We start from the raw sequence: 25130 nt of genomic DNA, 5'->3' as shown, positions 1-25130 counted from the left end.
TCCATTAGAATACAAGCTCCTCGAGGACAAGGTTTTATTGCTATGATTGTTATTTATTAATATGTTTGGTTATTTTTTATTTTGTTTTGTTTTTGTTTTATTGTTTCAGGTAGGATCTGAAACAATACTTGTCACTTGAAAGCATTCAATAAATATTTTTTGAAGAATTAATATATTTTGATAAGCTCCTTAAACACTAAGATATAAACAGTTTCATGCTTTAAAAAAAATGGTACATTAAGAATATTTCTTTTTATCTTAGCAATTTGGGAAACTTAAGCCCTTCAAATACTGGATTGGCCAAAAAAATTGTTCACAATTTTTGTGACCATCATATGGAAAAACTTTGGTCACCTGATGCGAAGAGCTGACTCATTGGAAAAGACCATGATGCTGGGAAAGACTGAGAGCAGAAGGAGAAGGGAGTGATAGAGGATGAGATGCTGGATGCCATTACTGACTCAATGGACATGAGTTTGAGCAAGCTCCAGGAGATAGTGAAGGACAGGGAAGCCTGGTGTGCTCGGTTATGAATAGTTGGGCATGACTTAGCCACTGAACAACAACAACAAACAAAGTAACATACTCAACTGTCAAAATACCTAATAAAAGAGCAACTGTTCACAGATTTCTCTCTCTCTCTCTCTTTTTTTTTTTTTTTAGGTGAGGGAACACCTTCTTAAAGAAGAACCCATTCGGAACCCTAACTGGACCCTTTTAATGTTTAGTGGTGACAGGGCACAAAGTCTCAAGATCAATGAATCCAGTGATGCGTTTTCTGAAGCCCTTAAAGAAGAAACTGAATTTCATTCCACTTTATATCACATGGTTAAGGATTTTGCTTCTCAGGAAGCAATGAGGGCAGTTAGGCGTTCCAACTGCCAGTTTGTTGACTCTGTATGCCACATGCTACTCTCAACTAGGCTACTCAGCTATTCTTAAATCCCCAGGGATAAGTTTTATCCAGTATGCAGAATCAAACAACTTGGAGAAACATCAGGTATTTCTTCAATAAAGTGTAATGAGTGACTATATTTCAAACAGGCTGTTCAAATGATCTAATCAGCATTTTATACTCATTTTATTTTTTAAGAATTAGTTTTTTTTTTTTTTTCTCTTGTACTTGGCCTACTGAGATTTCCAGTGTTCACTGTTCATAGTTTTGAATGGTTCTTTATTTCAATAAATTTTAACAAACAATAATATCTCCTCTTCAGAAAGCTCATTTAAAAAATCATATAAGCAGGCTTCCTCCCCACTGCATTTTAGTTAGGAAGGTAATCACAAAAAGAGAGAATATAAAATATCTTACAGTCATTCTGAGAACCTCTTGTTCCATTCTATAATTTCCCAGCTAAAAGTTACTAATGTACAAAGTTCAGATACTGAAACTTTAAAAACTAGCTACACACAGTAGGACGTGCTGCAGTCACACTGGCGGTGGCCCGTTGTGTCGCAGTCTGGTGAATGGCCACAAGATGTGTTCTAGAGACATCCAGGGGTCCCCATCCTGTGTGGGGGCAGCGTCCACGGGCTTCTGGAAGAATCGGCCTGTGAAGAAGCTCATCAGCGCTGCAAACAGTACAATGAATGCCACAGAAAGCCAGAGCACCTTGTTGGCCTCTCTGATGGACGTCTTGAGGTTTGTTGCCCAGGAAGCTAATGTATCATAACTACAACAAAAACACAAAATCAGTATGCAGTAACCACAATCTTCTGTATACTAGAAACATTCCTTTTGCCAACAATAATCAAGTCATGTATCTGCCCTACATAATTCCACCAGCGTACATGTGTGCTCAGTCATTTCTGACTCCCTGCAACCCACAGACAATAGCCCACCAGACTCCTTTGTCCATGGGATTCCCTAGGCAAGAATACTGGAGTGGGTTGCCATTTCCCACTCCAGGGGATCTTCCTGTCACAGTGATCAAATCCATGTCTCCTGCATTGGCAAGTATATTCTTTACCACTGACACCTCCTTGTAATAAGCTATACAGTGTCATCTGTTGTCTTGGGCTTGGCCACAATCTGCTCCCTGCTATCCCTTATAATATTTTAGAATTGAAGAAATGAGGTGCTAAGATAAAAATCTGAAAATTATGTGATTTAGGCATTATTTAACTCCTAACAAGTACATTTGAGTACTAATTTCATTCTTTAAGTCAGGTAAGGCAATTTATATTCCTATAGTAGAAACATTATAATTCGGTCCTCTGGTCCCAAGGCCAAGTTCTTTACACTGTGAACTCCCCTGCCTCCTGTAGCTCATAGGTTCAGGAATAATTCTTATAGACCATATGGAGTTTGTTATTAATCATCTTAAATTTAACATTTTCAAAGGTCTTTTAGTAAAGTAATTTGCTTAAGATTAATTCTGCTAGACTTCCCCGGTGGGAAAGTGGTAAAGAATCCACCTGCCAATGCAGGGGACACAGATTCGATCCCTGGTCCAGGAAGATCCCATGTGCCGTAGAGCAACTAAGCACCACAGCTACTGAGCCTGCGCTCTAGAGCCCACGAGCCTCAACTGCTGAAGCCTGAGACCTAGAGGCCGTGTCCACAAGAGAAGCACTGCAGTGAGACGCCTGTGCAGTGCAATGAAAAGTGGCCCCAACCGCCACAACCAGAGAAAGCCTGCACACAGCAATGAGGACCCAGGGCAACCAAAAATAAATTTTTAAAAGGCAAAAATAATTAAAAGAATTAAAACTTCTAACCCTGCCTTACCTTTCCCCATTCTACCAAAATGATATCATTTAGCAAGTAAATAACTTACATGGAAGAGACATTCCATTTTGATGGATTTGTTTTCTTTTCAGAAAGACTTGGCTTTCTTGTCTTTTCTACTGTTTCTTCTTCTGGTGGTTCTAAGTCATCTTTAGTTCTGTAAATAAGTATTGTTTCTAAGTATCAAAGTATGCATAATGTTCTATAATTATTTATAAAATATTGCTAAGTTTTACTGTATTTTGTAAGGAAGCTTACAGATATTTATCTTGCTTTAGAAAAATTTGATAAATACCTAATTCTAAAAGTCAAATCACCAACTTTATATTTTTAATCATTTATAGGAATTTAATTTTTAAAAGTAACTTTGTATTTAGAAAAACAGCAAATGTTTGTTGTAGAAAGTTCGGGTGCTAGCCAAAGAACAAATAAAAAGGGGAGATTTGCAAAGAACATGTGTAAGTTAGTCAGTTCTCACCACTTATAATTAACCAGTGTTATTCTGTGATTTTCCATCTTGGCATGTGCATGCATGTGTGTGAGTGTATGTGTATGTATAAGTAACTATACCTTAAGAAACAAATGTGGATGCCATTATTTCTTCTTCTGTGAATTTTTCATTCAACATACAGTAAAATTTTTCTCAGTACGTATTCTTTTACCACATTTTTTTAACACTCTATATTAAATAGAATATAGATAATTAATTAAAACTAATCTTTTCTCTGTTGGTTTTTTGAGCAACACTAAATTGGAATAGCATTAAAGTGTCATTTCTTTCTTTAAAAAACCTTCATAATTTAAAAAGTGTTTATGAAGTAGGTTTGGTATAAAACTACTTAAAATCAATAGTATTCAATGAACTGGGAAGTTGCAATTGGGTTGACTGTATTGAAATATTATTTAAAGAGGGATCCTTTGCTTGAAAAAAAACTTAACTGTTTCATTGTTTATGTTCCATGTTTCATGACCACTCATGAGTTCCTAGTTAGATTTGAATTTTGAAATCTCAAGTTCATAATCCCCCACAGGGGCCAAAATGAACTGCATGTCAAAGTTTTTGTTTTTCAGTCAGACATCTATAGGGAATGCCTGTGGTAGATTTTAGTTTGGTTTTTAAAGAACATAAGACTTCCAACCCAGAATTCCTATAGGATTCTCAAGGTTTCAGTCTTTTGTTGGCAAAAACTTCTCAGTAGAAATCATGCCATACAAACAAAAATTTTTAAATAGATAATTTTTCTCAAGGAAACTCTTGAATTTTTTAAAACCCAGATCAGAAAATATCCATTATGTTAACTCTAAATCTTTAATAAAAGGGAATTCAGTCCATGCAATTAGGCTTCCACGATTATTTAAGAGAGAAAAAAGGCTTTGAGGGTAGGAACAATGTCTTTTTCATCTTCATATCCCTTAAGCTTGAGCGTAGCCTAACATAATAGGCATGCAAGGAATGTGTATACAATCAACACAAAATCATTTCATTAAGATCTCTACAGATGAGGAAACAGACCAAATGTCACCAAGGATTTTAGAGGCAGCATTTCTTCATGTCCCTCCCTCTTACCTTCTACCTTTCACTATAGAAGTATATTTTATTTGTTTCACTTGCTAAATATAGATATAGCAATATAGAGTTTTGTTTTTCCTACTCTTCATTTACCTAAAGAGAAGACAGATGTATATGTAATACACATATATTACATACGTGCCTTTAGGATATATATAAATATAAACATACACATATATGTCTATATGTACACACACACATGTTGTATATAATTCATTAAGTTGATGAACATTTTATTTCTATGGCTCTCTTATGAACCTTTCCCCCTGATGACCATATACCTATACAGGAAGAAGATTATCTTCACAAATCTGGCAAATTTCAGGTTCTTTTCTAACTTAAGACCTCACACCTTGCAGTACTGAGTGAATGTACTCATAAGTAACATTTACATAGTGCTGTATTTTCATAAAAGCCTTATACAATGAATGGTCTTTTTGATGCTGCAGCAGTGGACTCCACAGATTAAAAGTGATGCCCACTATTTATTCCCCAGTCACATCAAGTTAATAAACACATCAAGCTTCACCTACTTTAGTTCACACTTTTCTTCTTCAGCATCTGCCCAGGAATAGGTGCTAATAAATCGATGTAATGAGGGACGGTGTTCACTCTGCTTTGACCCCAAAATACGCCTAAATAAAGATGATTATAGCCACTTATCAAATCAAATACTTGTGTAGCAATTACCAATTTATTTCCCACTACTTAAATCAATACAGAAGCAATATGTTATTTTTTCTTTAGCATATTCATGTAATGCTTATCTCATAAGAAAACAATTTCACCATCATATGCCAATTTTTATAACTATTCTGCATATAGTCCATACAAAACAAATGTTACTGTATTGTTTATTTCAAACATTTACTTTAGCCAAATTATAAAATCATAAGGTTCCCAAAGAGGCATCATAAAATTATACTTACCAACTGCTTGACCTCCTACTAAATCGGTCATTATTTTCCATCCCAGCCAACTTTAAAGTTCAGACATTAAGGAAATAATAAAATACAAATTTAGTGAAGTTTATACTTTTGTGATATGAAAATTAATTTGCTTCTGACTAAGAACACTTAGGAATTTGCTTACCATTCCTGCATTTCCAATATTTCTGGGCAAAGAGGCAATGGTCACTCTTCGAAGGGAAGATGGCTACCCAAAGGGAAGAAATGTACATTTAGAAAATTCTCAATATTTTATCCTTGTATGAAACACTGATGGGTATTCTTGTATGTACACATCCATGTACTTGACCATTGCTGAGTTAAACAGGAGACGTATTTTCAAGGTTTTTGTTATGGCCAAATTTCCTTTCAGAAATATTCTGCCAACTTATATTCAACTTTCTCCAACACTGGATAATCTTTTCCAGTCAAGTAAGGAATACAGGGTTTTCTGTTTAGGTTTATAGTAACTCTGAACACCATTTTTCTATGTTGAATAACTGTGTATCTGATCTGAGAACCACCTGTTTATGATTTTTGCTCATATTAATTTTGCAAAAGATACTTCTTGGCAAAAAACTTTTTTATTGTTAATGCAGCCAAATCTTTTCCTCACTTTTGCTGCCATTTCTTTTATGCTTGGAAAAATTTCCTCAAATCAAGAGGAGATAAATATGCATCTATTTAAGAGCTTTCTTTTTTCATGGTTTCATTTTTTTCCATTTAACACATATAAGGGTAAGTATGACATTTTAATGAATGGATGTTTTTTATACCTTAGCCTTGAGATTTACACAGGAAAATGTTATGTCATATTTTGTGACTCTTAAAGTTGAAATAAGTGGGACTACAGGAAATAAAAATATGGTAAATATAGGAAAATAAATGAGAATTTTTATGTGAATTCTTTTCTTAAACCATCATCCCTAATTTAATTTTATAGGTTAGCTGAACATCAAGCAAATCAAATTGTGGTCCAGGAATCTGGGTTCTAATCATGGTTCTATCATGATAGGATCATAACTAAACATATAATTTCTGTGAAAGTGATTTTGTTCATCTGTGCAAAAGATCAATTTAGATGGAATGATTTTTAAACTCACTTGCTCAAAAATTCTGTGAAATCCTGATTTTTAAACTGACAAAAACTGCTGGTTGACTTTCAATATCCCATTTTCCAACCCCCCCCCTCCTTTTTTTAGTAACAGACCTCTTGATTTTCAGTTATACATACAGCCTCCAGAATAAAAGCTCTGTTTTCATCTTGTTTCCAAGCAAAAATGAAAAGGGAAATGTTAGCTGGGACTTCTAGGGAGTGTCTTCAGAAAGAGAGAACACCTGTTTCTCTTATTCTTTTTTCTTGGAATATGGCGCAACATATTAAATAATCACCAGGACTTGGTACTCAGAACTGACAAAGCTATCTTAGACCATGAGGTGGAAGCAAAGCTCTGAGGGTGATGATTCAGTAAGAGGGAAGGAAACTGGGCCCTAGAGATTTTCTAAAGCTGCTCTGCCACTTTTAGACTGCTTATTCCCAATTCTGGTTTCACATGAAAGAGAAACTGTTGTTACACTGACTTTCATCTCACTGCAGGCAAACTTAGCGTGTGTGCACGCTCAGTCGCGTCCGACTCTTTGTGACCTTATGGACTGTAGCCCACCAGGCTCCTCTGTCCATGGAATTTTCTAGGCAAGAATACTGGAGTGGGTTGCCATTTTCTTACTCCAGTGATGGAACTGGTGTCTCTTGAATCTCCTGCATTGGCAGGTGGGCTCATTACCAAGTGCACCGCCTGGGAAGCCTTGTTACATACAAATATTGCAAGAAGTATAAAAGCATATATATATAAACATAAACACACATGCATATAACATATATGACTTAAAATCATTGTTGCTTTATGATTTACATTTAAAGCCATGTTATTTCAAAAAATATTTTTAAATCATCTCATCTGTAACATTTGATAGACATTTGTTCAGTGAATTGGTAATTACCTTAGAGTTTACAGAAGATGAACGTTTTTTAGTTTGGCAGTCATCTGAAAGGGAAAACATATTTGCATGTTTTTTGAATTAACACATGCAATTTAACATAATGGTCTTAATTCTTTATAAAGAAAAGTAATAGTCGGAAACTATTTAAGACCCTAGCGACTACTGAACAATGCAGATATCTAGCTGTCATTTATTTGGTGATTCAAAGCAATATCTGAACCAATGAAATACAGTCCTCTGTGTCTCTGCCACTGTCCACGATGCCTGTCTGAGACAGATGGGGCACAAAATGAACGTATGCTGAATAAATGAGCCCAAAATTACAGATCAGAAGATCACCAAACATTATTACTTTTACAAAAGAGAGAACATATCATTAAAACGAACATTCTGTTTATGAACATTTATATTATCTATTTAAAATAAAATTAGTAAAGGTATATATAGGCCTTCTGTTGAGATACTTTCCATGGTCTCAGTAGTCTCACTATTTTCCAAGACACTCATCAGCTTATTCTGCCATGGTCATTCCTTCTTCGAGGGATACAAAACCACTGTTGGCGAAAGTGGTTCATTTATACTATGGGGCCTTGTTTTATGTGTGGCGAAAGAGCCAGTTCCTAAGTAGGACAACACGGGGGTCAATGAGTTGATATGACTGTCTCATATCAACAATTTAATGAATTTTTGGTGTCTACCATAAAATACTTGTCTCCTAATTTGTATGCTGACATCTTACTTTGGGCTATATAAATAACAGGAATGAGTTACTTCTTGTATTATTTTATATATTGTATGCTTTTTATATTCTTCTAAAACAACCTTAACGTAAAGGGTGTTGTACTAAAGACAGTGTATAATAAGAATTAGTAAGAGAGAAAGAAAGAGGAGAATGTCAGAAAAATGTAACTGATACTATTATCTTAAACTTTTATTACCTTCATCTTCAAGAGGGTTAAAAGACCTTTCATTTTGCAAAAGAACCTGTTTCAGTTCTTCTAATTCAGCATGCTCTTTGGCATACATCCTCTTCAGATTTTCTACATGCTGAATCATCACTTCAACTGCTTTACTAACCCGGCTTTCCTAGCAGGAAAAAAAAAAAGGAACAAATTTACATCGAAAATATTATCCTTAATACCCAGTTAAAAGATACATGTTCTTGTCTTCATCCCAGACATAAATCCCACTAAAGTGATGATAAAAGTTTTTTGTTGTTGTGTTTTAAAGGCATGAATATAAAAGGGTAAGGGCTTCCCAGGTGTTGCTAGTGGTAAAGAACCTGCCTGCCAGTGCAGGAGACATAAAGAGACCCTGGGTCAGGAAGGTGCCCTGGAGGAGGGCACAACAACCCACTCCAGTATTCTTGCCTGGAGAATCCCTTGGACAGAGGAACCTGGTGGGCCACAGTCCATAGGGTCCCAAAGAGTTGGACATGACTGAGCAACTTAGCAGGTAGGCATACAAGGGTAATCAGAATGGAAGAGGATAGAACAGCAACCAAATTCTGAACACTTGCCAAGTAGACAGACTAGAGGTAAAAGACAAAGACCTGAAAAGCCAAACCCTAAAAAATAAAGAAAAGTCTGGAAGAAACCTGGGTTGAATCACAGAAATCCACAAATGCCCAAGAATTAGTGGTATGTCTGGAATTAAGCTTGGAGGTAAAACACACGAAGAGTTGAAAATCTGTATAAAAAGCAATTAGATCCACAGATCCCCTCCATCACTCAGGTCAGCTGAGCCCCTCTACCATTTTGGGGAAAGATTAAAATGGTGGCTATCTGGAGAGATTTGAACAGAGGGTCTGTGGATTGAGCAGTAACAGTTGATGGTGAATGGATCCTACAGAAAAAAATAGATTGAAGCAAAAGTCTGTTGTTGGTCAGTCCCTAAATCATGTCTGACTCTTTGTGACTCCATGGACTGCAGCACGCCAGGTTCCTCTGTCCTCTACTATCTCCCAGCGTTTGTTCAAATTCATGTCCACTGAGTTGGTGATGCTATCTAATCATCTCATCCTCTATCACCTCCTTCTCCTCCTGCCCTCAATCTTTGCCATCATCCAGGTCTTTCCCAATGAGTTAGCTTTGCATCAGGTGGCCAAAGTATTGGAGCTTCAGCATCAATCTTTCCAATGAATATTCAGGGTTGATTTCCTTTAGGATTGACTGGTTTGATCTCCTTGCTGTCCAAGGGACTCTCAAGAGTCTTCTTCAGCACCACAGTTTGAAAGCATCAATTCTCTAGCACTCAGCCTTATTTATGGTCCAACTCTCACATCCACACGTGACTACTGGAAAAACCACAGCTTTGACTATACGGACCTTGGTCACCAAAGGGATGTCTGCTTTTTTATATACTATCTGAGTTTGTCATAGCTTTCCTTCCAATGAGCAAGTGTCTTAATTTCATGGCTACAGTCACTGTCAGTAGTGATTTTGAAGCCCAGGAAAATAAATTCTATCTCTGCTTCCACTTTTTCCCCATCTATTTGCTATGAAGTGATGGGACCAGATGCCATAATTTTAGTTTTTTGGGGGTTGAGTTTCAAGTAAGCCTTTTCACTCTCCTCTTTCACCCTCATCAAGAAGCTCTTTAGTTCCTCTTCACTTTCTGCCATTAGAGTGGTATCATCTGCATATCTGAGGTTGTTGATATTTCTCCTGGCAATCTTGATTCCAGCTTGTGACTCATCCAGCCCAGCAATTTCACTTGATGTACTCTGCATATAAGTTAAATAAGCATGGTGACAATAGCCTTGTCATACACCTTTCCTAATTTTGAACAAGTCAGTTGCTCCATGCCCAGTTCTAACTGCCACTTCTTGACCTACATACAGGTTTCTCAGGAGACAGATAAGGTGATCTGGTACTCTCATGTCTTTAAGAATTTTCCACAGTTTTTTGTGATCCACACAGTCAAAGGCTTTAGCATAGTCAGTGAAGCAGAAGTAGATGCCTTTATCGAATTCCCTTACTTTCTGCATGATCCAACGAATGTCAGCAATTTGATCTCTGGTTCCTCTGCCTTTTCTAACCCAGCTTGTACAAATGGAAGTTCTCCTTCACATACTGCTGAAACCGAATTTGAAGGATTTTGAGCATAATCTTATTAGCATGTGAAAGGAGCACAATTGTACAATAGTTTGAACATTCTTTGGCATCGCCCTTCTTTGGGATTGGAACGAAAACTGACCTTTTCCACTCCTGTGGCTGTTGCTGATACATGTTGAATATTAAGATACAAAGCCTTATTCTTCTTCTAACTACCAAACACTGGTAGCCAGGATTATACTCTCAAGATAGGCAGTTGGAATTTTCTTTGAGGAATCTTAACACTGCAGGATGAAAGTCTTAAAACTATTGGTATAAGAGGATGCTGGTGAAACCTCCCAGCCTGTGTGAAACTCAGAACCAGGAAAAAGCTTCGCCACCTAACACATCCCGAGTTCCCAATCAATTAATGGGACTAGTTAATGGGTCATCACTAGTCAGAGGCAAGCCTCTAACCTGAGAAAAGAAAATAAAAATACAGGGGGAAAAAACAAGCTGAAAGAAATAAACTACAGAAAAATGAAAACTTAAGGAAGCTATCAATATCTTCAGAGAAAAATAAACATTACATTTGTGAAATAGGAACAAGGTATAAAAAAGTTAGGATCTGAGAATTTTAAAAGTCTGGAAGTTAGAAATATAACAAAAATACATAAGAGTCTCAAGATAAAGTTGAGGAAACTTCTCTGAAACTAGAACAAAAAGACTAAAAGGTAGAAAAGAGAAGAGAAAGGACAGTTCAGGAGATCCAACAGCCAAAAAACAGGAATGCAAGTATAGAAAATGTAGAAAAAGTCCACAAGGCGTAGAAAAGGAAATAGTTCAAGAAAATTTCTGAACTCAAGGAATAACTTGTCAATTTATGTCCACTCAGGACCTAAAATAGTGGCTGAAAATAAACCCATGCCAGGGAAGGACAGTAGGGGTAACAGAATATTCTAAAAGCTTCTAGAAAGTAAAAATATGTTATAAACAAAAGCTCAAGAGTCAGAATGGCATCAAAATTTGATACCAACACCAGAAGCTAAGAAGAAAATGAGGCAGTGCGAGAAAAATTCTAAAGGAAATGATTTCTAACCTAAAATCCTTTGCCCAGCTAATGTAAAGATGCATAAGAATAAAGACTTGGATTTTCAGTTATATAACATCTCAAAAAGTTTACCTCCCAGGCATTCTTTTTCTTGAAAAGTTACTGGGTGAGATGTTCCATTAAAATAAAGAAAAATAAATAAACCAGCAAAGAAGGAGGCATGGGATTCAGGAAATGGAGTTTAACTCAAGAGAGAAGTGAAAGAAGTCTTCATTTAAGAATTTGCTTCCCACATGCATAGTGGTAAAAATCTGCCTGCCAATGCAGGAGATGCAAGAGATGCAGGTTTTATCCCTGGGATCAGGAAGATTCCCTGGAGTAGGAAACGGCAACCCACTCCAATATTCTCGCCAGGAAAAATTCCATGGACAGAGGAGCGTGGTGGGCTACAGTCCATAGGGTCGCAAAGAGTCAGACACAACTGAGCACACACACACACACACACACACACACACACAACTGTCAGTTGAGACTGACAGGTCAAAAGTCCCTGGAAGCAACAACTCAAAGAAAAAATTGACAGAATATCTGATTAATGTGTATCTATTGTGAAATCTAGACTCCATGGAGAGGTTAAGAATAAATTAGAGATAAGTAAATGAAAAAGTTGGCTTAAAACTCAACATTCAGAAAATGAAGATCATGGCATCTGGTCCCATCACGTCATGGGAAATAGATGGGGAAACAGACGAAACAGTGTCAGACTTTATTTTTTTGGGTGTTACAAAATCACTGCAGATGGTGATTGCAGCCATGAAATTAAAAGACGCTTACTCCTTGGAAAGAAAGTTATGACCAATCTATATAGCATACTGAAAAGCAGAGACATTACTTTGCCAACAAAGGTCCGTCTAGTCAAGGCTATGGTTTTTCCAGTGGTCATGTATGGATGTGAGAGTTGGACTGTGAAGAAGGCTGAGTGTTGAAGAATTGATGCTTCTGAACTGTGGTGTTAGAGAAGACTCTTGAGAGTCCCTTGGACTGCAAGGAGATCCAACCAGTCCATTCTGAAGGAGATCAGCCCTGAGATTTCTTCGGAAGGAATGATGCTGAAGCTGAAACTCTAGTACTTTGGCCACCTGATGCGAAGAGTTGACTCACTGGAAAAGACTCTGATGCTGGGAGGGATTGGGGACAGGAGGAGAAGGGGACGACAGAGGATGAGATGGCTGGATGGCATCACTGACTCGATGGACGTGAGTCTGAGTGAACTCCGGGAGTTGGTGATGGACAGGGAGGCCTGGCGTGCTGCGATTCATAGGATCGCAGAGTCGGACACGACTGAGCGACTGAACTGAACTGAACTGAAATAGAAAACTAAGCATAACAATCATGGTAAAGTAAAATTATTAACTCCAAAAAGAACATAAACATTGTGCAAAGAAGGAAAAGTCATCTTTTTCCTTTAGAATGTACATTTAGAATATATTTTCCATAGAATATACATCTATGTATATTCATAGCATATACAAGTAAAAGACTACTTGTATATGCTATGAATAGAACTTACATGGGCATAATAATATTTACAGATAATACAGATCTAATATTATTTATCTACTTTTTTAAAATTAAAATTGTTTATATTATGATAATTTCCACAGACACAAAATGTACACAATAGATCCACATATATCCATCAATCAGTTTCAAGACCTGTCAACATTTTGGCGTGTAAGTTTCATCTCAAAGTTTGAATGCTATTTTTTAAAGTTCAGGTGACAGACATCATATTATTTAACTCTTAAACATTTTAATAAATATCTGAAAAGTGGGAGTGTATGTCCTTAAATAATAATACCATGATCACTTCGAACAACATAAACAAAAACACCTTAATATCATCTAATTCATATTCAAATTTCCCTAACTGTCTCAAAAACATATATTTACAGTTTTATTTGAACTGGAACCTGACAAAATATATATTTGTTGTATTTTTATTTTTTTATACTAGTGTATAATTCACAATATAAAATTCAATATTTTTAAGTGAACAATTTAGTGACATTTAGTACATTCACAATGTTATACAAACATCACTTCTATCTAGTCCCCAAACATTTTCATCATCTCAAAATAAAACCCCATACTTATGAAGCAGTTACTTCCTACTCACCTCCTTCCCCTAGAAGCTAGCAAACACCAATCTCCTACCTTTCCCTAAAGATTTATCCACTCTAGATACTATATATAAACACAATCACATAACATGTGACCTTTATGTCTAGCATCTATAGCATAAAATTTTTTAGATTCAGCTACATTGTAGCATGTATCAACACTTCATTCCTTTTAGTGGCTAAATATTATATTAATAATGCAACAATAATACTGCAGAAACCAACACAACACTGTAAAGCAATTTTCCTCCAATAAAAAAAATAATATTGTAATTTCTCCACATCCTTGTCAACACTAATTATTTTCCTTCTTCCTTCCTTTCTTTTTCCTTGCAACCCACTCCAGTACTCTTGCCTGGCAAATCCCATGGACGGAGGAGCCTGGTAGGCTGCAGTCCATGGGGTTGCTAGGACTCGGACATGATTGAGTGACTTCACTTTCACTTTTCACTTTCATGCGTTGGAGGAGGAAATGGCAACCCACTCCAGTGTTCTTGCCTGGAGAATCCCAGGGATGGTGAAGCCTGGTAGGCTGACAGAGTACAGAGTCGGACATGACTGAAGCGATTTAGCAGCAGCAGCAGCAGTGGGTGTGAAGTGGTATATCATTATGGCTTTGATTTTCAATTTGCTAACAATTAAGCATCTTCTCGTGTGCTTATTGGCCATTTGTATAATTTCTTTAGGGAAATGTCTATTCAAGTCTTATCTGCATTTTTAACTGGATTGCTTATCTTTTTGTTGTTAAGTTGCAAGCATTCTTGACATATTCTGGATGTATGTGCATGTATGCTCAGTCTCAGTCATGAACAACTCTTTGAGTCCCCATGGACTGTAGTCTACCAGGCTCTTCTGTTCATGGAATTTTCCAGGCCAGAATACTGGAGTGGATAGCCTTTCCCTTCTCCAGGGTATCTTCCCAACCCGGGAATTGGGTTGGGAACCCAATCCCACATTGCAGGCGGATTCTTTACCAGCTGAGCCAAAGTGAAGCCCAAGAATACTGGAGTGGGTAGCTTATCCCTTCTCCAGAAGATCCTCCTGACCCAGGAATTGAACCAGGGTCTTCTGCTTTGCAGGCAGATTCTTTACCAACTGAGCTATCAGGGAAGCCCATATTCTGGAAACTAGACCCGTATTAGATATATGATCTTCAAATATTTTCTTCCCTTCCATCAGCAGTTTCTTTTTGGACATGTTAAGTTTAAGTTGTCTATCAAACTTCAAAGTGCTATGTCAACAGTAGCAGATTCTAGTCTAAAACTCATGGCAGATGTTTAAGATAAGTGTGTGAATTAGGGAATCATCAGTTGATTAGATGGGATAGTACCAGGATTGAGTGATGATGGAGATCAGATGTGCAAAGGTAAAGCTGTGGGGTCCATTAAGATTAATAAGGCTGGGAGAAAGGGTGGGACCCATAAAGGAGTCTGGAAAGGTCCATGATGATTCATGATGTAGAGGGAAAAAACAGGGGATTGTGGTACCTGGAAGCCAAATGTCAAGAGTGTTTCCAGGAGGAGGAAGAGCTTAGCTTAACCTTAGGAGGTTAAGAAAAAAGAGTAGGTTAAGGCCGACTAGAGTAAATTTCAGAGATGACAGGAGGAGAGAAATTGAAACAGTGAGTTCAGTTCTTTTGAGGAAATTTGCTAAAAATGGGAACAGAGAAACAGGGTGGTAACAAAGGAGAAAGAGTGAAAGATTTTTTTGTGTTTGCTTTGTGTTATTTTTCCTGTCTTAAAAACAAAGTAAGTATTTGTGTGCTGATGAGAATGATTTGATAGAGTGGGGGAAAACTGGAAAGACTGTAGGGAGAATTGTGGCCCAGATTCTGAGCAAACTGAAAGGAATGGGCTCTTGCTTAGAGGTGGGATGGTTAGCCTTGGATAGGAGAAAACTCATCTTTGGTACTAGGAAGGAAGGCAATGTTGAGTGTTTAGATGCTTGTAGGTTCAAAGCTTTTGGTAGATTCCTTCTGACTGCCTCAAATTTCCTATTGAATTAGGAAGCTGATTTGACAGAGAAGGTAGGAGAGGACAGGATGGGGATTTCAGGGGAAAGGGAAAGTATGAAATTGATACATAGAAGAGAAGCAGGGTGAATGATAGGAAGCCCCAAGGACCACTTAAGATTTGTGATGAATTTCAAGAGAACTCAGTCAGCATAAGGGTGTGAGGTTTTCCAGCTATACAGGCATGAGCAGGTAAAGAAGTGTATTAAACAAGATTGTAGATTTTCTAAATGAATAAAACGAGAGAGATAAAAGTGTTGAGAGTTCATGGAAGACAGTGAATATAGTGTTTGACCATGGAATTTAAGCTTGGTCAGGAAAGAAGAGAGATCAACAATAAAGTGAAAGACACTTTAGGTGTGAGGGAGGAGAGACTGATAAAAGAACTAAATATTCATCTTCATAGTAGGAAACAAATAAATATCTAAAACTGTAAATAAATCACAAAGTGATTGTATAGACATATTATTTAGAGATATGAATATAACACATCTGTTTAGGTATAGATTCAAAAACTTAAAATCTTCCCCAGAACTTCCCACAAAGAAATTTTGAAAAAAAAAATCTACTTCTCTCTGAATAAGTATGGGAAGATCCATAAACAAGGATCTTTATTGCTGCATTGTTTAAGAACACAAAATACCAAAAATATTCTGAAATGATCAAATAGAGTACTTTCCTAGAAATACAATCCATAATGTTACAGATAATAAATACTTTCAGTAATTTCATTGTAACTAGAGAAATGGAGACAAATTACCTGATTAATGGCTCCCAACATCTCAGCTCTACTGGCCACTCGTGTTGTGCACTGGCTGAGGAACGTTATACTCTTCTCCAGCTTCTTAATGATTTCCTGGGCCTGGCTGTCATCTTCACAAAGAGATGTTAAAGACTGCACAGAAAGTAAAGTATTAGAAAGTATCAAACCCAAGTATTCAGCAAGTGATTCTAATGCTGACTATGTTGTAAATGCAGATGACTCTATTATCTCTGTGGAAGGTGAAAAGCAGCAGTAAAGACAAATAATGAATGCTACTGAAATATTATGATCTTTGTTGGCTATCAAGTAGACCTATGGAGGTGTTCATAAAATCTGTTATACAATTTTGATCTCTTCCACTTTAATTTCCCAAATTTGCCACTCCTTCATGTGTGTTTATATCTTTCTTCTACAATTAATGGGATGGGATATAATTAATTGGCAGTGGTAAAGAAATTATTCCTATAAATGAATGCACTGTATGAAGAACATAGTTTGAACTTTTAAGAAAAGTAGGAAAAATACTCAAATTATATTTGACTCTGACCACTATATTTGCTCTTCCATTGATAACAAGGTGAGCCTAGGCTGGTTAGGTAAGTAGGTCTTTATTGCCTTATGAATATTTATCTCAAACCTGTGCCATTGATCTAAGATGATGGCTTTCCTCATGGAAAGCCATTTGTCTCACTGTCTATACTAGTCAAATCAATTAACAAATCAATATAATCTCTATCAAAATTCCAGTGAATTTTTTTTTTTGCAGAAACAGAAAAATTCATCCTGAAATTCATATGGCATCTCAAAGGACTGTGAAGAGCAAAACAATTTTGAAAACAAAAGTACAAAGCTAAAGGTACCCCACGTCTTGGTTTCAAAGCACATTACAAAGCTACAGTAACTGAAACAGTATGGTATTGGCATAAAGACAGACCAATAGAACAGAATAGCAAGCCCAGAAATAAACCTGCTGCTGCTGCTGCTGCTAAGTCGCTTCAGTCGTGTCCGACTCTGTGTGACCCCATAGACGGCAGCCCACCAGGCTCCCCCGTCCCTGGGATTCTCCAGGCAAGAACACTGGAGTGGGTTGCCATTTCCTTCTCCAATGCATGAAAGTGAAAGTGAAGTCGCTCAGTTGTGGCTGACTCTTAGCGACCCCATGAACTGCAGCCCACCAGGCTCCTCTGTCTTTGGGATTTTCCAGGCAAGAGTATGTGGTCAAACGGTCATATGGTCAAATGATCTTTGACAAGGGTGCCAAGACTACAAAATGGAGAAAGAACAGTCTCTTTAATAAATAATGCTGGAAAACTGCAAAACGGTAAAGTTGGACTCTTATTTTACACTATATACAAAAATCAATCCAAAATGGATTGAAGACCCCAAACTATATAACGCCAGAAGATAACTCTAGAAGAAAACCCTAGCAGAAAAGCTTCCTGACAATGGAGTTGGCAATGATTTCTTGAATATGATACCAAAAGCATAGACAAGAAAAGCAAAAGTAGACAAAGAGCACTACATCGAACTTACAAACTTTTGTGCATCAAAGGACATAATCAACAGAATGAAGAGGCAACCCACGAAATGGGAGAAAATATTTGCAAATCATATCTATTACTTTAATTTTGGCAAAGGACTTGAATAGACATGCTTCAAAGATGATACACAAATGGCCAGTAAGCATATGAAAGATGCTTCAAATACTAATCATCAGAAATGCAAGTCAAAACCACAGTGAGATATCACCTTGCACCTATTAGAATAGCTACTATCAGAAATCAGAAAATAACATGTTGGCCAAGATATAGAGAAACTGGAACCTTAGTACATTGTTAGTAGGACTGTAAAATGATGTAACCACGGTGCAAAACAGTATGGTGACTCCTCAAAAACTTAAGAAATAGAACTCTATATGATCCAGCAATCCAACATCTGGGCATATTTCTAAAGGAATTGAAAGCAGGGTCTTGAAGAGATATTTGCACACCAATATTCATAGCAAAAATGTTCAATGTTCACAACAGTCAAGAGGTGGAAGCAACTCAAATGTCCATCAATAAACAAATAGATAAACAAAATGTGGTCTAGGCATACAATGGAATATTTTATTCAGCTTTAAAGGAAGGAAATCCTGCCACATGCTACAACGTGGATGAACTCTGAGGACATTATGTTAAGAAAAATAAGCCAGTTACAAAAAGACAAATACTGTATGATTCCACTTACATAAGCTATCTAAAGTAGTCAGATTCACAGACACAGAAAATAGAATGGTGATTACCAGAGGCTGAGAGAGGGGGAAAGGGGGAGTCGTTCAATGGACATAGAGTTTCAGTAAGTAAGATGAGACCGTTCTGAAGCTCTGTTTCATAAAATGTGAATATACTCAACACTACTAATGTACACTTAAAATTGTTATTATGGTAAATTTTACATCATGTGTTTTTCAAACCACAATAAAAACAGAACATGTTTTATTTTTCTTTTTCAAAAACTAACCATTTAAATTTTCCAGCCCACCTGTTATTTATGGTGACTTCACAAAATAGAAGAATAGTAGCTATTACATTTCTGTGTACCTTCCAGAAGGGTCTGCCCATTATCTAACAAGACTGAAATCAGTCACCATCCTTTTTTCTCAGTTAAATCAATGGAAATGGTCTTTGGATTATCTTCTTTGAAGCATAAAATTGTTTTCTGCTTATTCTTCTACCTGAAATCTATTTGAAGCTCTAGAGAGATGGCAGAAGATGCACATAACTGCTTTAAAGCACATTTGTTTGTTTTACTGCTTACACCCTTCTATTGGTGAACCTTTTAGCTTGATTGTGACTTCTTACCTCCTATTTAATTCACATTTGAGTCAGACAGGGTTTGGTACCTGGTGATAGTTTTAGTTATATAAATAAACTCATGAAGCTTTGAAAACTTTATTAATAATATAACAAACCTATAGTTCCCAAATGTTAGGGTCATTACCTCTAACAGTTTTAAACAGTTAGCGATTTCTTTCTTCAAATTTTCTTCAGCCAAGTCACGGGATCTTTCTTCAAGCTTCACTCTTTTCTCCAAGGTGAACCAGTCGCATTTAAATCCCAAAGATAATCTGAGAAATTCGGCCTATTGTCAAAATAATGTGATGGTGAGGGGAGAACGTGGGATGTAGTCAAATATGTCAGCTTAATACCAAATTACACTGAAGCATATCTTTCTCCTCCCAGTGACATAATGCTGGCATGCATGAGCTTTACCTGTACTTTGTCAGGGCCAAGCCAAAAGACAACACAGGAAGGACAGCTTATGAAAAAGCATACAGGGACTGTAGGCAAGTGATTCTGAAACATTTTTTTTGTTAAAGAAAAAATATTTGCTTGAAACTTACCTCTACCTCCTTCTCATTAGCAGAAGCACTAGAGAATAAGAGAAAGAACTTATTCAAACATAGTTCAACAGAAATGCAAAAAATGTGAGCATGCTGTAAGAGTAAGAACTTACTTGTCACTTTGTCTAAAGTTAACCGACTTCACAGGAAGAGAGGAAAGAGCAGCACCTATTAAAGACAGTAGAACAGTATTTGGTTAAAAAGGATTAACAGCTAAGGGCACATTCAACCAAACGTTGTTATCAAACAAAGGCATTTCATTGACACATGTCTGAGAAGCTTGCCAGCTAATAATGCGTGCATGCATGCTCAGTCGCTCAGTCATGTCTTTGTGATCCCATGGACTGCAGCCCACCAGGCTTCTCTGTCCATGGGATTCTCCAGGCAAGAACACTGGAGTGGGTAGACATTTCCTCCCCCAGGGGATCTTGCCAACCCAGGGATTGATTCTTTGTCTCCTGCATTGGCAGGAAGATCCTTTACCACTGACCCACCTGGGATGTCCCTCAGCTAATAATACATCTGCTTAAATATTAATATAAGATAATGTTGTGCTACATTATGCTTTGGGGATTATGATGATGTTAAAATTGTTGGCTCACATTTCAGCATATGAATAGTCTTTGAAACCTGAAGATGTCTCAGAATCATGGGACAGCCCAGTTTGTTCTTCCTGTATTTGAATGTTTACTTAATTTAATTCCATGGTTAAATGCATACCTTCCTCTGGTACCCTGGTCCTCCTACAGATCAAGGGTTTAAAAACAGCAACAACATGAAGAGTAATGATTCTAGTAGTAATAATATTAATAATATAATAATAATAATAGTAACAATAACAGCAAGAATAAACATGATTGTTGTTGTTGTTGTTCACTGGCTAAGTCATGTCTGACTTGTTGCAACCCCATGGACTGCAGCACTCCAGGCTTCCCTATTCTTCACTATCTCCTTGAGTTTGCTCAAACTCATGTCCACTGAGTCAATGATGTTATCTAACCATCTCATCCTCTATCATCCCTTTCTCCTCTTTCCTTCAATCTTTCCCAGCATCAGGTCTTTTCCAATGAGTCAGCTGTTCGCATTAGGTGGCCAGTATAAATATGATATCCCAATCATTTCCCACAGGTTTATTATAGGCCAGTCCCAGAACAAGACTCTTTACACGTATTAATGATACTCTTCACTATTTTGCAAAGAACACAATATTAGTTATTAAGAGCGTTAGATTTAGAGTTGAAAAAACCTAGTTTAAATCCTAGCTTTTGTGGACAAAGAATGTCACCTGTCATTTCAGTAAACAAAAGATGTTGTTGTCATCAAGCCATCGGGGATTTAAGATGGAGAAAAGCAGGACATAGGCCCTAGACAGTTAAGGTGAATATCAAAGGAATGATTGTAATAAGTTCAGACTCTTGTATCTTCCCATGCACAGAAAAGTGCTAAATTCATTAACTTGAGATGTCTGGGTTTTTTACAATTAGCAGTAATCTTTCGATGTTGGATGGCCTGGTGGTTTTTTGTTTTTTTGGCACAACTTCATCAAACCATCCACAAAATAAGGATGATTTTTCTATTTTTCTATAGTAGTTTTTATGAGAACTTTCATCAGGCACTTTTCTAAGTGCTTTTTATATCATTTACTCAATCCTCACATCCAGCCTTCTGTGGTAGGTTCCCTTCTTACCTACAGTTTATAGGCTATGAAACTGAATCACAGCTTACCTATTTCAAACAGGCATTGGGGAGAACTAAATGGAACTATGCACATAAAGAATTTTGCCTAGTACTTAGCACAGTCTATTCATAAAGGGCACATTGATTTTTGAAAGTGAAAGTGAAAGTTGCTCAGTCATGTCCGACTCTTTGTGACCCCATGGACTATACTTGTCCATGGAATTCTCCAGGCCAGAATACTGGAGTGGGTAGTTATTCCCTTTTCCAGGGTAACTTCTCAACCCAGGGATTGAACCCAGCTCTGCCGCATTGCAGGCAGATTCTTTACCAGCTGAGCCACCAGGGAAGCCCAAGAATACTGGAGTGGGTAGCCTATCTCTTCTAAAGAGGATCTTCCTGACCCAGGAATCAAACAGGGGTCTCCTGCATAGCAGGCAGGTTCTTTATCAGCTGAGCTACCAGGGAAATGGCAAACCACCCCAGTATTCTTGCCTGGAGAATCCCATGGACAGAGGAGCCTGGTGGGCTACAGTCCATGGGGTCGCAAGAGTCGGACACAACTTACCAACTAAACCACTAACACATTGTTTTTTACTCATCATTTCCACTTTGCAAATGAGGAAATTAAGACTCAGGTTAAACAACTTTCTGAAGTCACAGCAAGTAAGAGTGACTGCGCATAGTGTTTGATTTCCAAAGGCAGAACTCTATCCACTATTCCATCCTAATAGGAAGACGGGGAGAGAAGCAAATTAACACTCATTCTTTAAATACTGGCTTATTTGCTTTTAGATGGGACAATAAAAAACAATCTTAGATTAGAGCTGCTGAGAGTTCACTACTAACAGTGGCATTTTTTTTAAACATTATTTATTTGGCTACTGGGGTATTAGTGGTGGCACACAGGATCTTCGGTCTTCCTTAAGGCATGCAGTATGTTTAGTTGAGGCATGTAAACTCTTAGCTGTGCCATGTGGGATCTAGTTCCCTGACCAGGAATTGAACCCAGGCCCCCTGCACTGGGAGTGTGGAGTTTTGGCCACTGATCATCAGGGAAGTCCCAACACTGGCACAGCTTTTAGTTCACAATAGGGCACTAGTTATTACCAGACCTTTAGGCTTAACAGGCAATGCAATGTAAATATGGCATTCTGAAAATGATACAAATTTAATCAAAGTTAGTTCTATTTGGCTGGTCTTATCTACAGATGCAGAGTTATAGGGGGCTTCCCAGGTGGCTCAGATGGTAAAGAATCTGCCTGCAATGCAGGAGACTCAGGTTCAGTCCCTGGGTCAGGAAGATCCCCTGGAGAAGAAAATGGCAACCCACTCCAGTATTCTTGTCTGAAGAATCCCATGGACAGAGGAGCCTCGTAGGCTCAAGTCCATGGGGTCACAAAGAGTTGGCTTGCCGTATCTTTACTGAGAAAGATCTCTCCCTTAAAACCTACCAGCAGGGAATAAAAGTTAATGTGGGGAGTTGGAAGAGAACATTCCTTACCTCCTGCAGCACATTCTTTTCTGTGCTCATCTATTGTTTCTGGATCCTTTTTGGCTTCCTAAAAACATAAGGAGATTTTATTGCTGTACGTAGAGTGGAAATCCTTCGTATGCAATCATTTCTTGGCTTCCTGTCCTCTCCTGCCCTACCCTGTTCAAAAACAAAGTATGCCATGAACTGTGTTAGGGATTAAGAAAAGAGGACTGGCTCCAGGGGGGTTTCCAGTCTAGTTGAGGCATAAAAAAAAAACAGAAATACCTGAAAAGCTGCAAATGTGATACCAATTACCACAAAGAAGACTAGGATTAAGTGCCTGCCAAATGAGATACAAATATATGCTTTGCAAAGGGAGGAGAGAGACATATGGCTTGAGAAGCATGGAATGTCTCTGCAGGCAAAGAACAAGTTGGAGCTTGAGGGAGAGGCAGAACTGAATGAATGAAAAGGGGGCGGTAATCTAGGACTTTCACACGCAGCATTCCAAATGGGTTGTTGGGGAAATTTTGACAAAATAACTGCTAAAATGAGACTCAGATGTAGGGAATGGACATGTGGATACAGGGGTAGAAGGGGAGAGTGGGACGACTTGGGAGATTAGGACTGACATATATACAGTACCATGTGTAAACTAGACAGTGGAAGGAATCTGCTGTATAACATAGGGAGCTTAACTCAGTGCTCTGTGATGACCTAGGAGGTGGGATGGGGAAGGAGTGGGAGGGGGTCTACGAGGGAAGGGATCTATGTATGTATACAGCTGATTCACTTCATTGTACAGCAGAAACTAACAGAACATTGTAAAGCAATTATACTTCAAAAAAAAATATTGTGCTGTTTGGCTTTTACTCCATCTGAATATACTCTAAGGTCACTGACCAACTGTCCCACAAAGGCGTCTATGCAACAAGAATCACCACAATAGCAGTTGTACTCCACTGCCTGGGGAAATCTAAAGGAGAAGCTATAGGTTACAATTATTTTCGGATAATTATTATTCAACATTCTCAAAATTTTTCCATATTTCCTTATTTTGGCCAAGACAGATTTCCTTCGTAGGGCCCTGGATACCACATCACATCATTTTTGGACAATTGAAACTAAGATTTTGATAAAATATAACAAATGCAATAATGCAAGTAAAACACTGGATCATTTGTATCAATTAATTTTTTTTAATCCTCTCTTAATCCGGTGATGTCTTCCAGTGATGTCATTTTCCTCTTCTTCTGTGCTTCCTGGCTATGCTTCTTCTGGGAAGAGCTGGCAGCTGTTGGACACTGTTGAAGAGTTGTTCCAGTTCTTCATCTCCCATTGTGATCTGTGAACTACTCTGCCCCTGCACCCAACACTCCTAGGAACGTGCCCTCCCCAGTTATCAGTGACCTCCCTACTGCCAACCCCAATGAATACTTTTCAGTCGGTATCTTACTTAAGCTCACTGTAGCATCTAAAATGATCTAGAATCCCCTTCTTGAAGGTTTTTCAGCCCTTGGCTTCCCTTTCCTTACGTCCACCAATCACTACAATAGCTCCTTCTCCATCTCCTTTGCCACTGGCCTCCTCTTATTTGACACTGGAATCAAGAGTCCATTATCCTCTGTTCTCTCTCTCTGCCTGCCCTCCTTTCTTGGGAAATCTCATCCACATGCTTGGTTTTCTGCTGATAACTCACAAATATATCTCTGTCCCCAAAGTCCCATTGATGAGTTTACGAATATGGGTATATAGCTTATCTATAAAATCTCCTTACAGACTGTTGATGATATCACATATCAACCTGAAACTTATCTCAAATTAATTAAATTTACCCCACAAATTCTTCTTACTCTTTCCCTCTCTCATGTTGTTCTACTCATTCTATAAGTTAAGCTGTAAACCTGAGTATGTACCTTTTCCCAGGCCCCTAATTATCAGTCACTATGTACTGTGAATGTTATTCCATAAATATCTCTCAAAAAAGTCTCATTTTTTTATTATCACTAAATTCATACTATCTTCATATCTCGAATTATTCCAATAGCATTCTAACCAGTCCCCTACTTCCATTACTACATTTTCTCATCCATTATTTAAGTTTTTTCTTTTTCTTTTTGAAATGAGAAAAAAAAAAATGTTTTCTTGAAAGACTACTGTGAAAGACTGCTGCTGCTGCTGCTGCTGCTAAGTTGCTTCAGTCACATCTGACTGTGCGACTCCATAGACAGCAGCCTACCAGGCTCCCCTGTCCCTGGGATTCTCCAGGCAAGAACACTGGAGTGGGTTGCCATTTCCTTCT

General features: G+C 37.7%; 2 protein-coding genes across 6 annotated transcripts in view; one reads left to right on the top strand and one right to left on the bottom strand.

Annotated features, from left to right (window-relative positions):
- CASC1 (cancer susceptibility 1) overlaps positions 1-1203 on the top strand; it is an 88099-nt gene extending 86896 nt beyond the window's left edge. For 4 of the 5 annotated variants that reach the window (XM_027541557.1, XM_027541559.1, XM_027541555.1 and 1 more), the window contains one exon: positions 664-1034. In XM_027541557.1, coding sequence (XP_027397358.1) covers positions 664-942 — 279 coding nt within the window. In that variant the 3' untranslated portion in view covers positions 943-1034. Of the gene's footprint in view, positions 1-663 lie in introns of all 5 variants that reach the window. The other variant, XM_027541556.1, reaches the window with a different exon arrangement.
- LRMP (lymphoid restricted membrane protein) overlaps positions 1158-25130 on the bottom strand; it is a gene marked incomplete at its 5' end in the record, with an annotated part of 54023 nt that continues 30050 nt past the window's right edge. The window contains 12 exons of the mRNA XM_027543429.1: positions 1158-1673; positions 2781-2888; positions 4835-4936; positions 5231-5280; positions 5394-5456; positions 7250-7293; positions 8188-8335; positions 16290-16424; positions 19275-19415; positions 19678-19705; positions 19791-19845; positions 22856-22913. Of these exons, the coding sequence (XP_027399230.1) occupies positions 1430-1673; positions 2781-2888; positions 4835-4936; positions 5231-5280; positions 5394-5456; positions 7250-7293; positions 8188-8335; positions 16290-16424; positions 19275-19415; positions 19678-19705; positions 19791-19845; positions 22856-22913 (1176 nt within the window). The remainder of the gene's footprint in view (positions 1674-2780; positions 2889-4834; positions 4937-5230; positions 5281-5393; positions 5457-7249; positions 7294-8187; positions 8336-16289; positions 16425-19274; positions 19416-19677; positions 19706-19790; positions 19846-22855; positions 22914-25130) is intronic.

Source organism: Bos indicus x Bos taurus, chromosome 5 (genome assembly GCF_003369695.1).
Source record: "Bos indicus x Bos taurus breed Angus x Brahman F1 hybrid chromosome 5, Bos_hybrid_MaternalHap_v2.0, whole genome shotgun sequence".
NCBI lineage: Eukaryota > Metazoa > Chordata > Mammalia > Artiodactyla > Bovidae > Bos > Bos indicus x Bos taurus.
The sequence above is the reverse complement of the archived record's forward strand: the minus strand, read 5'-3'. Positions and strand labels throughout refer to the sequence as shown.